Source organism: Ornithorhynchus anatinus, chromosome 3 (genome assembly GCF_004115215.2).
Source record: "Ornithorhynchus anatinus isolate Pmale09 chromosome 3, mOrnAna1.pri.v4, whole genome shotgun sequence".
In the NCBI taxonomy this organism is placed as follows: Eukaryota; Metazoa; Chordata; class Mammalia; order Monotremata; family Ornithorhynchidae; genus Ornithorhynchus; species Ornithorhynchus anatinus.
In genome coordinates this window covers 5040483-5056609 of record NC_041730.1, presented here as the reverse complement: position 1 = coordinate 5056609, position 16127 = coordinate 5040483, and the positions used below count along the sequence as shown (strand labels likewise).

Sequence of the window (16127 nt, the reverse complement as noted above, 5' to 3'; positions counted from 1 at the left end):
TCTTATTATTATGCCATATTATTATGCCATATTATTATTTAAGGCATGTGATCAGCTCTCCCCTTTCCTACCTCATCCTGCTGATCTACTGCAACCCAGTCCATTTGGCTCCACTAATCCCAACTTCCTCTCTCTACCTCAATCTCATCTATCTGGCCACCAACGCCAGGCTCACATCCTCCCTCTGGCCTGGAACTTCCTCCCTCTTCATAATAATAATAACGTTGGTATTTGTTAAGCGCTTACTATGTGCCGAGCTCTGTTCTAAGCGCTGGGGGAGATACAGGGTAATCGGGTTGTCCCACGTGAGGCTCACAGTTAATCCCCATTTTACAGATGAGGGAACTGAGGCCCAGAGAAGTGAAGTGACTTGCCCACAGTCACACAGCTGACAAGTGGCAGAGCCGGGAGTCGAACTCATGACCTCTGACTCCGAAGCCCAGGCTCTTTTCCACTGAGCCATGCTGCTTCCTTTACAACAGACCACCATTCTCTCCACCTTCAAAACCCTCCCCAGATCACATCTCCTTCAAGAGATCTTCCTCAATTTAGCCCTCATTTTCCCTATTAAACCCTTCCTTCTGCATCACCTATGCACTTGGGTCTGAACCAGCAACATAATAATTATGGTATTTGTTAAGCACTTACTATGTGCCAGGTTCTGTTCTAAGCACTGGGGTAGATACAAGGTAAGCAGGTTGGACACAGTCTCTATCCCACGAGGGGCTCATGGTCTCAACCCCCATTTTACAGATGAGGTAACTGAGGCACAGAGCATTAAAGTGACTTGCCCAAGGTCACACAGCAGACAGGCAGTGGAGCCGGGATTAGAACATGGCCTAGTGGAACGAGCCCCGCCCTGGGAATCAGAGGATGCGGGTTCTGATCCTAGCTCCCCCACGTGTCTGCTGCGTGACCTTGGGTAAGTCACTTCACTTCTCTGTTCTTCAATTACCTCACCTAGAGCCCCATATGTTTAGAACAGTCAATAATAATAATAACGATGGCATTTGTTAAGCGCTTACTATGTGCCAAGCACCACCGTTCTAACGTGCGGCTGACAGTCTTAATCCCCATTTTGCAGATGAGATAACTGAGGCACAGAGAAGTTAAGAGACTTGCCCAAAGTCACACAGTCCTTGGCACATAGTATGTGCTTAACAAATACCAGCATGGCCTAGTGGGTAGAGCATGGATCTGGGAGTCAGGTCATGGGTTCTAGTCCTGACTTCACCACGTGTTTGCTGTGTGGCCTTGGTCAAGTCGCTTCACTTCTCTGGGCCTCAGTTACCTCATCTGTAAACTGGGGATTGAGACTGTGAGCCCCACATGAGACAGGGACTGTGTCCAACCTAATTTGCTTGTATTCCTGCCCCCCTCCCAAGCGCTTGGCACATAGTAAGTGCTTAACAAATACCATCGTTACTGAGCTCCTTATCTTCCCTCTCAAGCCCTGTCTTCTCCCTGACTTCCCTGTCACTGTGGATGGCACCACCATCCTTCCCGTCTCAAAGGCCCGCAACCTTGTTGTCATCCTTGACTCAGTTCTCTCATTCACCCCACACATCCAATCCGTCACCAAGGCCTGCCGGTCTCACTTTTACAATATCGCCAAGATCCATCCTTTCCCTTCCATCCAAATGGCTACTGGGCTGGTACAAGCTCTCATAATATCCCCACTGGATTACTGTGTCAGCCTCCTCTCTGATCTCGCTTCCTCCTGTCTCTCCCCACTCCAGTCTATTCTTCATTCCGCTGCCCGGATCATCTTCCTACAGAAACGCTCTGGGCCTGTCACTCCCCTCCTCAAAAACTTCCAGTGGTTGCCTATCAATCTTCACATGAAGCAAAACCTCCTCACTCTTGGCTTCAAAGCTCTCCATCACCTGGCCCCCTCCTACCTCCTCTCCCTTCTCTCTTTCTCCCGCCCACCCCGTACACTCCGCTCCTCTGCAGCTCACCTCCTCACCGGCCCCCGTTCGCTCCTATCCCGCCGTCGACCCCCGGGCCACGTCCTCCCGCTGTCCCGGAACGCCCTCCCTCCTCACCTCTGCCAAACTCACTCTCTTCCCCTCTTCAAAGCCCTACTGAGAGCTCACCTCCTCCGAGAGGCCTTCCCAGACCGAGCCCCCCTTTCCTTCCTCTCCCTCCTTCCCCTCCCCTCGGCACTGTGCTCATTTGTATATATTACTTGTTACCCTATTTATTTTGTTAATGAGGTGTACATCCCCTTGATTCTATTTATCTTGATGATGTCTTGTTTTTGTTTTATTCTGTTTTACTTTCCTGTCTCCCCCGTTTAGACTGTGAGCCCATCACTGGGCAGGGATTGTCTCTAACTGTTGCCGAATTGTACATTCCAAGTGCTTAGTACAGTGCTCTGCACATAGTAAGTGCTCAATAAATTCTATTGAATGAATGAAATTGTTATTATTAATCCCTAAGCATATTGATTCCCTATTCTCAGCCCTACAATCCATATCCTTCCTTATACTCTGCCACTTCCCTGATCTGTAATTAATTTTAACCTGTCTTTCCGTATAGATGGAAAAGTCCTTGTGGGCAGGGTTCAAGTCTAGCATTTCTATTGTATTGTTTTTTTCCCAAGCACTTAGTATAGTACTTTGCACAGGGTAAGCACTCAATAAATATCATTGTTTGATTGCTGAGTACACACAGTAAATGCTCAATAAATACCATTGACTGGATGGACCCTTCTACTCTAATCCCACCCATTTCTCTCCTACCTTTGCCCCAGTGGGAGGGATTAGCAGGGAGGGGAGGGTGTGAGCAATAACTGTGGCATTTATTAAGCGCTTACTATGTGCCAAGCACTGTACTAAGTGCTGAGGTAAATAGGAGATAATCAGGCCCCACATGATTACCCAGTCTAAGTAGCAGAGAGAACAGGGATTGAATCCCTATTTTGCAGATGAGGGAACTGAGGCCCAGAGAAGTGAAGTAACTTGCCCAAGGTCACACAGCAGACAAGTGGCGGAGCCGGGATTAGAACTCAGGTCCTCTGCCTCCCAGGCCTGGGCTCTTTCCACTAGGCCAAGCTGCTTCTCTGGGGGAGTTCCCATCCCAATAAATGAGATGAAAGCTCTCCCCTGTCCTTTTCTCCAGGCACTGGGGAAATTAGTAATAATTGTGTCATCTATTAAGTGCTTACTATGTGGCAGGCACTATACTAAGCGCTGGGGTAGATACAAGATAATCAGGTTGGACAGAGTCTGAGTCCGAAGGGAAGGGGAGGGCCGCGTCTCAGGACATTTCGTACCCACCTTGGGCAGGATGCCACTTGAGGCTTCACAGTAACTCTCTGATGAATTCATTAATCAGGACATTTAATAATCATCGTCATCATCATAATAATGGCATTTGTTAAGCAACTATTGTATGCCAGTTGCTGTACTAAGTGTTGGGGTGGATACGAGCTAATCAGGCTGGGCACAGTCCCTGTCCCACGTGGGGCTCACAGTTTCGATCCCCATTTTACAGATGAGGTAACTGAGGCCCACAGAAGTGAAGTGACTCACCCAAGGTCACACAGCAGACAGGTGGCAGAGCCAGGATTAGAGTCCATGAGAAGCAGTGTGGCTCAGTGGAAAGAGGCCGGGCTTGGGAGTCAGAGGTCACGGGTTCGAATCCCTGATCTGCCACTTGTCAGCTGTGTGACCGTGGGCAAGTCACTTCACTTCTCTGGGCCTCAGTTGCCTCATCTGTAAAATGGGGATTAAGATGGTGAGCCTCACGTGGGACAATCTGATTATCCTGTGTCTACCCCAGCGCTTAGAACAGTGCTCTGCACATAGTAAGCGCTTAACAAATACCAACATTATTATTATTATCGTTATTTCTGACTCCCAGGTCGGTGCTCTATCCACTATGCCATGCTGTTTAGTCCTTATTCTGCTAGATGTCAAGGTGGATACAAGAGGATCAGATTGGTCCCCGTTTCACACAGGGCTCACAGTCTAAGAGGCTGGGAGAGCAGGTAGATGAGGCAGCATGGTTCAGTGGAAAGAGCCTGGGCTTGGGAGTCAGAGATCATGAGTTCGAATCCCGGCTCTGCCACTTCTCAGCTGTGTGACTGTGGGCAAGTCACTTCACTTCTCTGGGCCTTAGTTACCTCATCTGTAAAATGGGGATTAACGGTGAGCCTCACATGGGACAACCTGATTCCCCTGTATCTACCCCAGCGCTTAGAACAGTGCTCTGCAAATAGTAAGCCCTTAACAAATACCAACATTATTAGGAGAAGCAGCGTGGCTCAGTGGAAAGAGCCCGGGGTTGGGAGCAGAGGTCATGGGTTTGAATCCCAGCTCTGCCACTTCTCACCTGTGTGACTTTGGGCAAATCACTTAACTTCTCTGGGCCTCAGTTACCTTATCTGTAAAATGGGGATTAAGACTGTGAGCCTCATGTGGGGCAACCTGATTACCCTGTATCTACCCCAGCATTTAGAACAGTGCTCTGCACATAGTAAGCGCTTAACAAATACCAACATGATTATTATTATTATGAGGAAACTGAGGTCCAGCGCAGTGAAGTGGCTGACCCGAGATCACTCTGCAGAGTCGGGGCCTGCCCTGGTCTTCTGACTTGCAGACTCCTGCTCTTTCCATTTGGCCAAGCTACTTCTCTGCAGCCTAGGTCTCGATCGCGCCTGGAAGCTCCCCACTAGATTGTAAACTCACCGTAGGCAGGGGATGTGTGTGTTGTATTGGACTCTCCTCCTAAGCACTTAATACAGTGCTCTGCACACGCTAAGCGCTAAATAAATACTATTGATTGACCAGAGAAGTGTCAGACCAGTGGGGAAACCAGGGGTCGGAGGGAGGAGGGGTTTACCCAGGAAATCTGGCGGTTCTCCTCTGCCTCCCCAGCAACCCCCAAACCACTCCCCAGTCCTGCCCCCAAGAGCTGGAAACACTGGAGCAGAGAGTGGGAAACGCCAGAACGTTTATTGCAACTTGGGCACACGCAGAGTGAAGGGGCGATACGGGATGCGGGGGCAGGGGGAAGGGTCCAGAGGTTGCCCCGGACCCTCAGCAGTCATTCCTGTCGCAGTCCCCCTCCCCGGAATCCACCCCGTGATAGCTCCCCACACTGGAGCCCCTTTCTCCATCCCATCCACCCAGATGGTTGGGTTCCTGCTTAAAGGGGTGGAAGGGGGGCACCTAGGGGTAACCCCGGGGGTGAGGGGACCCCTCCTAGCAGGGGAGGCAAGCCCAGCCCGATCCTCTCGCCCCTTTCTCCCGTCGAAGGGGCTCCAGCTCTATTATCCGCCCCCTGCGTGGGTCCAGAGGGGGCAGAGAACCTCTCTGGGGAGGTGGGCAGGGCGGTCTGTGATCGCCGTGGCGGGACTCCCGGCCCCCGTCCGGCTCCTCCCACCCGACGCCCCGCTGGCCGGTTCCCAGTCGACACCCCCAGGCGCGGGGTCGAGCCGGGGGAGGACGGGGGGCTTTACGTGGGGACCCCCGTCCTGCCCACCTCCTGCTGCCTGTCCATGATCCGCAGGACGTCGTCCAGAATGGAGGGCCCCAGGTCCACGTCCAGGGAGAGGAGGGAGCTGGCATGAGGCAGGAAGGGCTCCTCGGGGTGCCCCTCGAGGCCCAGGCCGTTGCGGGCCGGCCCGGCCTGCCCGGTCCTCCGGCCCGCGGCCTCCTCGGCGGGCTCGGGGGGCGGGGGCGCCTCCAGGTGCAGCCGCGGGGGCTTGGGCGGGGCCTGGGCGGTGGGCAGCGTGAGCGCCTGGGGTCCGCCCATGGCCGGCAGGGAGATGGCGTTCTTCAGCAGCGGGGACGGCCCCCCGGCCGGGCGGCCCCCGACCGTGGCCGTCCGGGAGAACCGGAAGGGGAGGGCGAAGGGGGCATCCGCCCCCTCCTGGGGCTCCTCCTGGCCCGGCGCGCCGGGCAGCAGGTGGAACTGGCCCTGCAGGAAGGAGATGTCCCCGAAGACGTCGCCCTCGCCGCCGCTGCCGATGTGGATGGTGTGGCGGAAGTCGCCCAGAGGTGGGCTGATCATGTCCGACGACAGCAGATCCCGCAGCTTCTCCTTCTTCCCCTTGCGGCTGCTGCGCTTCAGGTAGATGGGCACTTTGGTGGACATGGCGCAGCGGGCTGGGGCCTCCGGAGGCCCGCGGCCGCCCCGGCTCCCCCTCCCCGGGGTCCCCGGGAGGGGGAGGGAGGAGGGGGGTGGGAGACCCGGGGCTTCAGACCCTAACGCCCACGGCGTCCATTTTCACTGGGGCCTGCCGACGGCGGGGATGGACGAGTGCGGTGGTGGAGATTTCGGGCCCCGGGTCTGCCGGAAAGCCGTGGGGCGGGGATGGCTTCTTCCTCGCCTGGTGCGGCCTCTCCAGAGGTCAGAGGTCAAGGGGGGGTTGTCCCCCCGCGGCTCCTTTCCAGCCCCGCGGTACCCTGGAATAGAGCACGTTCGGATGAGTCGGGGACATGCGGGGGGAGGTTCCCAGTTCCCCTACCGAGCAACCTATCAGTCGATCATATTTATCGAGCTAATGATAACAACAGCAGCGAAAATAATAATAATGAAGATGATGGTAGTTGTTAAGTGCTTCCTGTGTGTCAGGAAGCAGCGTGGCCTAGTGGATAGAGGATAGGTCTGGGAGTCAGAAGGTCCTGGGTTCTAATCCTGGCTCTGCCACTTGTGGGACCTTGGGCCGAGTCACTTCACTTCTCTGAGTCTCAGTTTCATTATCCAGAAAATGGGGATTAGGACTGTGAGCCCCATGTGGATTAGGGACTGTGTCCAACCCCAATCGCTTGTATCCACCTGAGCCTTCATGCAGAGTAAGCCCTTAAATACCACAACTGTCATTATCATTATTATTATTACTGAGCACCGAGGTAGACGCAAATAAATCGGGTTTGGAGACACAGGGGGCTCCCAATCTCATTCCTCATTTTCCAGACGGGGTAACTGAGGCACAGAAAAGTGAAGTGGTTTCATCAAGGTCACACAGCGGACAACGGGTGGAGCTGGGATCAGAACCCAGCTTGTGAGAAGCAGCGTGGCTCAGTGGAAAGAGCATGGGCTTTGGAGTCAGGGCTCATGAGTTCGAATCCCAGCTCTGCCACTTGTCGGCTGTGTGACTGTGGGCGAGTCACTTAACTTCTCTGTGCCTCAGTTCCCTCATCTGTAAAATGGGGATTAAGACTGTGAGCCCCACGTGGGACAACCTGATTCCCCTATGTCTACCCCAGCGCTTAGAACAGTGCTCGGCACATAGTAAGCGCTTAACAAATACCAACATTATTAACCCACAGCCTTCTGACTCCCAGGCCTTTGCTGTATCTACGAGGCCACGCTGCTCACTGTGTGCAGAGCACTGTCCTTAGAGCTTGGGAGCGTATGGTACAACAGAGTCGGGAGAGACCTTTCGCGTCCGCTGCCAGGTGGCAGTCGACGTCCTACAGCGTCGGGTCCAAATGAGGATATCCAGCTGTAACCCAGGCAGGGGGAGAAGCTGGGATCCCTACAGGCCGCTTTCATCCCCACGCTGCCCTTGCCCTTCGTTCGTTTCCTCTCACGACACGCCCTGAGAGGAATGGATGAGGCCTGTAGCGGCGCAGCGGCTACTGCCGGGGCCTGGGAGTCAGAAGGGTTCCAATCCCGGTTCCGCCACTTGTCTGCTGTGTCACCTCGGGAAAGTCACTTCATTTTCTGGGCCTCAGTTGCCTCATCTGTTAAATGGGACTGTGAGCCCCGAATGGGACAGGGACCGTGTCCAACCCGATTTGCTGGTACCCACTCCGGTGCTTAATATAGTGTCTGGCACAAAGTAAGCACTTAAACGTGGCTCGGGGGAAAGAGCCCAGGCTTGGGAGTCAGAGGTCGTGGGTTCTGATCCCGGCTCCACCCGCTTGTCAGTTGTGTGACTTTGGGCAAGTCACTTCACTTCTCTGGGCCTCAGTTACCTCATCTGTAAAATGGGGATTAAGACTGTGAGCCCCCCGTGGGACAACCGCATTACCTTGTATCCACCACAGCGCTTAGAAAAGTCCTTGGCACATAGTAAGCGCTTAACAAATACCATCGTTACTAAATACCACAATTATTATTATTATCATTAGACGTCTAGTGGATAGAGCACAGGCCTAGAAGTCAGAAGGACTTTGGGTTCTAATCCCGGCTCCGCCACTTGTCTGCTTCACTTCTCGGGGCCTCAGTTCCCCTCGTCTGTAAAATGGGGATGAAGACTGTGAGCCCAACATGAGACAGGGACCGTGTCCAACCCGATTGGCTTGTATCCACCCCAGCACTTAGTACAGTGTCTGGCACAATGGGGATTAAGACTGTGAGCCCCACGTGGGACAACCTGATTCCCCTGTGTCTACCCCAGCGCTTAGAACAGTGCTCGGCACATAGTAAGCGCTTAACAAATACCAACATTATTATTATTATTACATAGTAAGCGCTTAACAGATACCACAATTATTATTATCATTATTATTATTATTATTGTCCATGGCTGACCAACACATAAGGCCAGATTAGACTCTCAATTCAAGGGCAGAGTCTAAGCCGTAAACGCTCAAAAAATATGACTGCATGAATGAGTCCGTTTTCCTTACTCGGCTGTGCTCCCCCAGGGCATTAGGGCAGGTATTCATTAAATTCCATTGATTGACTTCCCAGCCCCTGCCCTTTCCACTAGATAAGAATATCGAGTGGTATTTGTTAATCGCTTACTGTGTGCCAGGCACTGTACTGAGTGTTGGAGTAGACGTTTTGCTGTCTGTCTCTCTCTTTTAGACCTGTGAGCTCGTCGTGGGGCAGGGATCGTCTCATCTGTTGCCGAATTGTACATTCCAAGCACTTAGTACAGCGCTTTGCACACAATAAGCGCTCAATAAATACGATTGAATGAACGAATACAAGCAAATCAGGAGGGACACGGTGGGAAATATTTCGCTCCTCGAGTTCAGGGACCAGAAGGACCTGGGTTCTAGTCCCGGCCCCGCCACTCGTCGGCTGTGCGACCTAGGCCGAGTCGCTTCACTTCTCTGTGCCTCGGTTACCTCATCAGTAAAGTGGGGATGAAGACTGTGTGCCCCATATGGGACAGGGACCGAGTCCAACCCAATCATCATGTATCTACTCCAGAGCTTAGTACAGTGTCTGGCACATAGTAAGTGCTTAACAAATACCACGGCTATTCTTCACCTTCTCAGTGCCTCGATTCCCTCGTCTGTAAAATGGGGATTATGATTGTGAGCCCCATGTGGGACATGGAGTGTGTCCAACCTGATTCCCTTGTATCTATCCCGGGGCTTAGTACAGTGCCTGGCACATAGTAAGCGCTCAACAAATAGCTTAAAAAAAAAAGGGAACAAAACTGTAGTAATAGGTCCCGGGGGTACTTGAGGAGTTGGCCGGGGGCTCGCTACGGGGGGGGGGGAGATGAGAACACTGCAGGTTTCCCTCCCCAGGCTTGGGCCGCCAAGCAGCGGCCCCCACTCCGGCCCGCTAAAAGCAGGGAGGGGGGAGGGCAGAGGCAGCACTCTCAGTCCCTAGAGAAGCAGTGTGGTCTAGTGGGTAGAGCCCGGGGACCTGAGTTCTGATCCTGGCTCTGCCACATGTCTGCTGTATGACCTTGGGCAAATCACTTCACCGGGCTTCAGTTTCCTCATCTGTAAAATGGGGATTAAGACTGTAAGACCCATGTGGGACAGGGCCTGTGTCCAACCTGATTAACTTGGATCTACTCCAGTGCTTAGAACAGTGCTTTGCACATATTAAGTGCTTAACAAGTACTATTATTATTATTATTTGGGGGAGTGCATTTTCACACCCTCCCTGCCCTGCACAGATTCAGGCGTAGGATCCTCTTGGGCTTCATGGGTGGGGCCGGGGGGCCAAGAGCGTGGGGTGAGGGGTGACCTGGTCGTTGGGGGACGCAGGGGGTGCACTTCATCTCCAGGGATCTGGGGGGAGGGGGGCGTGGATCCGGCCTGCACTTCTTGTCCAGCTTTGTGGAATGTGTGCGGGGGGAGAGGACAATGAGGGAGGGTGAGCAAGCAGAAGGGAAGGGACAGGAGTTAGAGGGGAGGAAAAGGCGTAGCTGGATGGACGGGGAGGGAGTGGGGAGCCCCCAGCCACTGATATCACCCCGAGGCCCCCACAGCGGATGGGAAATCCAGGGGCTCGGCCCATCCGACCCACCGCCGGGGCCCCCAGAATCCCGCCAGCTGCCGGCCTCACCCCGGGCCAGATGTGTCCGCCCCAGTGCCAGATGTGGGAGGGGCTGCCCGCCACCCAGGGAGCCCTTGGCCGGGGGCAGGGAGGGGGCCGGAGAGGGGGAGGGCGGGCTTGGTTTGGAGGGGCTGGGCCCCTCCCGGCCCCGGCTGGGCCTGAAAGCGTAACGTGAGAGCCCAGGTTTCCCCCCGCTGTCGCTCGACATCCGGGTTCCAGCAGCCGCCCCGGACCACGAGGGTACCGGGGTGGGCACAGACAGTCCCCCCACATCAGAACCCACTGGACTGTGCCACAGAAAAAGTGAGGCAGGGGTCCCCCAGGCTCTTCCTTCAAACTGGAATCTTTTTCGGGGGGACGGAGGGCGAGGGAGGGACTCTCGTTCACTGATCCTGTCAGGGAAGTAAGAGATGGACCCGAAGCAGGGTGAAGTTCTGCGCAAAAGCCCGATTCATCCCCTCCTCCTCCTCCTTCTTCTCCTGTCAGCCTGGCTCTCCGGGCCCTGGTGCTTAGTACAGTGCTCTGCACACAGAAAGTGCTCAATAAATATGACTGGTGTATACCTGCTCCCCCGAACACCATCAAACCTCACCACCTGCACAGTGGGGCATTGTTTCAAATAAATAAAATAAATGGTGGTATTTGTCAAGCGCTTACTATGTGCAAAGCACTGTTCTAAGCGCTGGGGGATACAAGGTAATCAGGTTGTCCCACATGGGGCTCACAGTTTTTTAATCCCCATTTTACAGATGAGGTAACTGAGGCACAGAGAAGTTAAGTGTCTTGCCCAAAGTCACACAGCTGGCAAGTGGCAGAGCCGGGATTTGAACCCATGAACTCTGACTCCCAAGCCCGCGCTCTTTCCACTGTACCATGCTGCTTCACACTGTTTCAGAGTGAGGGCTCACCCTCTTTTTTTTTTTTCAAGTAGTAGTATGCCCTTACTATGTGTCAGGCACCGTGCTAAGCGCTGGGGTAGATAGATACAAGCTAATCAGGTTGGACACAGTCCCTGCCCCTATTGCGGCTCACAGTCTTAATCCCCATTTTACAGATGAGGGAACTGAGGCACAGAGAAGTTAAGTGACTCGCCCGAGGTCAGACAACAGACAAGTGGTGGAGTCCGGATCAGAACCCAGGTCTGTGCTCTATCCACTAGGTCACACTGCCTAATTATCATACTTATTAAGCACTTCCTATGTGCCAAACCCTGTTCTAAATGCAGGGGTGGAGGCAAGTTGATTAGGTTGGACACAGTCCCTGTCCCATACGGGGCTCACAGTCTAAATAATAATAATAATAATAATGTTGGTATTTGTTAAGGGCTTACTATGTGCCGAGCACTGTTCTAAGCGCTGGGGTAGACACAGGGGAATCAGGTTGTCCCACGTGGGGCTCACAGTCTTAATCCCCATTTTACAGATGAGGTAACTGAGGCACCGAGAAGTTAAGTGACTCGCCCAAAGTCACACAGCTGACAAGTGGCCGAGCCAGGATTTGAACCCATGACCTCTGACTCCAAAGCCCGTGCTCTTTCCACTGAGCCACGGTAAGTAGGAGGGCGTGGGATCTAATCCTCATTTTACGGAGAGGGTAATCGAGGCACAGAGCAATTAAGTGACTTGCCCAAGGTCACACAGCCGACATGTGGCCGAGCCAGGGTTAGAACCCAGGTTCTCTGACTCGCAGGCCCGGGCGCCAGCCACAAGGCCACACGGCTTCTCTTTAAAGCTCCTCCTCTAAACCATAAATTTCTTGAGGGGAGGAACCTTGTCTACCAACTCCGTCGCACTGTCCTCAACCGAACGCTCAGTCCAGTGTTCTGCCCATAGTCAGGGCTCAGTAAATACCACAGATGATGATGACCGCGTCTCCCAACTCCGCTGCCCCGTACTCTCCCAAGCGCTCAGGACAGCTCCATGTATGAGCCCTACGTGGGGCAACCTGACTATCCTGTATATACCCCAGCGCTTAGAACAGAGTTTGGCACATAGTAAGCAATACCGTCATTATTATTATTAGAGAAGCAGCATGACGCAGCGGATAGAGCAGGGGCCTGGGGTCAGAAGGTCATGGGTTCTAATCCCGGCTCCACCTTGTGTCTGCTGTGTGACCTTGGGCGAGTCACTTCACTTCTCTGGGCCTCGGTCACCTCATCTGTCCCATGTGGGACGGGGACCGTGTCCAACCCCATCTGCTTGTATCCCCCCAGTGCTTAGTACAGCGCTTGGCACACAGTAAGCGCTTAACAAATACCACTATTATTATTATTACAGTGCTCTACCCACAGAGTTCAATAAATACCATCGAGATGACGACCATATCGAGCAACTCCGTTGCCCTCTCCGAAGTGTTCGGTGCGGCGCTTCGCCCACAGTCGGAGCTCAATAAATACCATTAAGGTGACGATCGTATCTACCAACTCTCTTACGTCGCCCTCTCTCAAGCGTTTAGTACAGCGCCCTGCCCAGTGAGAGCTCAGTAAGTACCACTGAGACGGTGACCGTGTACCACCTCTGTTGCACCGTCCTCTCCCAGGGGCTTAGTCCGGTGCTCCGCACACGGTCAGGGCTCAATAAAGTCCACCGATGATGACGACCGCGTCTACCAAGTCTTGCATTATCCTCTCCCGAGCGCTCAGTCCAGTGCTCAGCACTCGGGTAGGAGCCGCGTCCGCTCCCACTTGTTTGCATTCAGTCCGGCGTCGAGTCCGGCGTCCGGCGTCCGGTCAGCGCTTAAGGAATATCGCGGTTCTAATTACCCTATTTATTTATTTATTCATCACCCTATTTATTTTGTTAATGAAATGTACATCGCCTCGATTCTATTTAGTCGCCATCGGTTTTTACGAGACGTTCTTCCCCTCGACTCTATTTATCGCCATCGTTCTCGTCCGTCCGTCTCCCCCGATCAGACCGTAAGCCCGTCAAACGGCAGGGACCGTCTCTATCTGTTGCCGACTTGTTCATTCCAAGCGCTTAGTCCAGTGCTCTGCACATAGGAAGCGCTCAATAAATACTATTGAACGAATGAATAATGATTAGGGGCGTCCGGGGCAGGGTCAGAGGTGGCCACCGGGGGGCGCCCTCCGGCCCTCGCCGCCGCCACCAGGGGGCGACGGAGCCGCCCCGCCCCGGGAGGGAGGGAGAGACACGGAGAGACACAGAGACTGAGAGACAGGCCGAGAGACAGCGGCCGGGGAGGGGGTCCGGCCCCCCAGCCCCCTCCCCCCAGTCTTCGTGCCCGGGCCCCGGGCCCGGCCCTGGCGCCAACCTGCCACCCGCCCCTGCCCCGCCCTGCCCCGCCAGCTCTGCCCCGCCTTACCTTGCCATCCTCGCTCTGCCAGTCCTGCCCGGCCCAGCCCTGCCCTACTTGCCATGCCGTCCTTACTCTGCCAGCCCCGCCCTGCCTTACCGTGCCATCCTCGCTCCGCCAGTCCCGCCCAGCCCTATTTGCCATACCATCCTTAGTCTGCCAGCCCCGCCCTGCCTTACCGTGCCATCCTCCCTCCGCCAGTCCCGCCCAGCCCTACTTGCCATGCCATCCTCGCTCCGCCAGTCCCTCCCAGCCCTACTTGCCAAGCCATCCTTACTCTGCCAGCCCTGCCTTACCATGCCATCCTCCCTCTGCCAGTCCTGCCCGGCCCAGCCCTGCCCTACTTGCCATCCTTACCCTGCCGGTCCTGCCCAGCCTTGCCATGCTCTCCTCGCTCTGCCAGCCCTGCCCAGCCCTGCCCTGCCCTGCCCTGCCCTGCCCTGCCCAAGGATCCATTTCGGGCCCCCCCGGGGGCGGCGGCTAAAGATAGGCCGCCCCGCCGCGCTGTCTCCCGTTTCTCTAAATAAGGGTGGAGGCGGCGGCCGGGCCGGGCCGGGCCGGGCCGGGCCGGAGCGGAGCGGGCCGGGCCGGGCGCCCCCGCCCCGAGGAGCGCTGCCAGCGAGGCCGGCCGGCCGGCCGGAGGGGAAGGGGCGGACGGGGAGAGAGAGGCCGCCCCGCAGTGCAGGCCGAAGGGGTCCGGGGTCCCCGGGGGCCGCCGCCTCCGCCGGTCCCGCCGGACACTCACCGAGGGGCTCCGGGGCGCGGGGTCCTGGGGGTCCGGGGCACCGGAGGGTCCTCGGGCGGAGGGGTCGGGGCGGACACTGGGCCCCGGGCCCCGGGCCCGGCTCGGAGGCCCCGGGCCCCGCCCCCTCCCTCCCTGCCCCCGGCCCGGACGAGCCAATCCCGGGCGGCGGCGGGCGGGGCCGAGGACCGGGGACCGGGGCCCGGCCCGCCCCCCGCCCCCCCCGCTCCCCCTGCCAGGGGGGCCCCGCCGGGGCCCGGCCCTCACCCTCTCCTTCCCCGGCCCCCGGGGGCCCTCACCGCCCGGCCCTCTGCCCCGGAGGCCCTTGCCGTTCCACCTCTGTCCCCAGGAGTCCCCTGGGGTCCCTCACCCCTTCACCCCCCCACCCCTGGGCCCAGGAGTCCCCTAGGGTCCCTCACCCCCCACCCCTGGGCCCAGGATCCCCTGGGGTCCCTCACCCCCCACCCCTGGGCCCAGGAGCCCCTGGGGTCCCTGTCCCTCGCCCCCCGCCCCTCTCCCCGGGAATCCCCCAGTCCCCTGGGGTCCCTCACCTCCCGCCCCCGGGCCCAGCGGTCTTTTGGGGTCTCTCACCCCCTCGCCCCCCACCCCTGGACCCGGGAGCCCCCCGGGGTCCCTCGCTGTCCGGCCCCGTGCCCCGGAGTCCCCCGGGGTCCCGGGCCCTTGCCCCTCGGCCTTCAACGGGCTCACAATCTAAAAGCGGGGAGGCGGACAGCGAAACAATTGACGGGTACAAGTAGACAGGAATCACTACCATCAAAATAGATAACTAGAACCATAGGTAAATGCACATCGTTAATAAAATTAATAGAGCGATAAGTATATGCAAATAGACACAAGAGCTGTGGGGAGGGGAAGGGGGTAGAGCAGAGGGAGGGAGTCGAGGGAATGGCGAGGGGAGGAGGAGGAGCAGAGGGAAAGGGAGGGTTCAGACTGGGAAGGCCTCCCGGAGGAGGTGAGCTCTCAGGAGGGCTTGGAAGAGGGAAAGAGAGTGAGTTTGGCGGAGGAGGGGAGGGAGGGCGTTTCAGGACAGAGGCGGGACGCGGGCCGGGGGTTGACGACGGGCCGGGCGAGAAGGAGGCCCGGGGAGGAGGTGAGCGGCGGCAGAGGAGCGGAGCGTGAGGGCCGGGAGGGAGAAGGAGAGAAGGGAGGTGAGGTAGGAGGGGGCAAGGGGATGGACGGCTTGGACGCCGAGAGTGAGGAGCTTCTGCTTCATGCGAAGGTCGATAGGAGTCTCCTGGGGTCCCTGCCCCTCACCCTCCAACTTCCTCGAGGTCGGGGATGATGTCTACCAACTCTGTGGTACGATGCTCTGCCCACAGTTAGCACTTAGTAAATACCACTGATCGATTGATTGAATCAAAAGACCTGGATTCTAATCCCAGCTCAACCACTTGCCTCCTCTGTGACCTTGGGCAAGTCGCTTAACTTCTCCGGACCTTAGTTTCCTCATCTGTAAGATGAGGATTAAATGCCCACTGTCCCTCCCGCTTAGAATGTGAGTCGGATGAGGGACGGGGATCGTGACTGACCTGGTTGTCTTATATCTACCCCGGTGTTTAGCACGGTGCTTGTTAGTAAGCACTTAAATGCCGTCGGTATTATTGGAAGGGCTAGAGATGGGAGTAGGGGCCGGGGCAGAGCGGGGGCAAGGATTGGGGGCAGGAGGCAGGAGTATGGATGGGGCAGGAGCAGAGGTGCAGGATGAGGTGACCGCGGACCCAGGAGTCCTGGGCCCCAGGCTTATCCTTGAGTGTAAGTTGCCCATCTGTAGGGGGCTGAGGGTACACGTCGCCCGTGTTTCAGAGATCCTGGGTGCTTGTCTCTCGCCACA

General features: G+C 56.3%; 1 protein-coding gene across 2 annotated transcripts; it reads right to left on the bottom strand.

Moving 5' to 3' along the window:
- Positions 1–4948: 4948 nt before the first annotated feature.
- CDC42EP2 (CDC42 effector protein 2) lies at positions 4949–14352 on the bottom strand. 2 transcript variants are annotated; one of them, XM_029059092.2, is made up of 2 exons: positions 14279–14352; positions 4949–6422 (listed from the first exon to the last, which is right to left on the bottom strand). In XM_029059092.2, exon 2 carries the CDS (start codon positions 6109–6111, stop codon positions 5470–5472), a length of 642 nt encoding a protein of 213 aa, XP_028914925.1. In that variant the 5' UTR covers positions 6112–6422; positions 14279–14352; the 3' UTR covers positions 4949–5469. The 2 variants fall into 2 exon arrangements, with proteins under 2 accessions (XP_028914925.1, XP_028914927.1); XM_029059094.2 differs by lacking the exon at positions 14279–14352 and adding an exon at positions 13543–13941.
- Positions 14353–16127: the final 1775 nt, after the last annotated feature.

Coding starts and splice junctions, on each gene's coding strand:
- CDC42EP2 (XM_029059092.2), bottom strand. CDS start 6,111: ATGTCCACCAAAGTGCCCATCTACCTGAAGCGCAGCAGCCGCAAGGGG.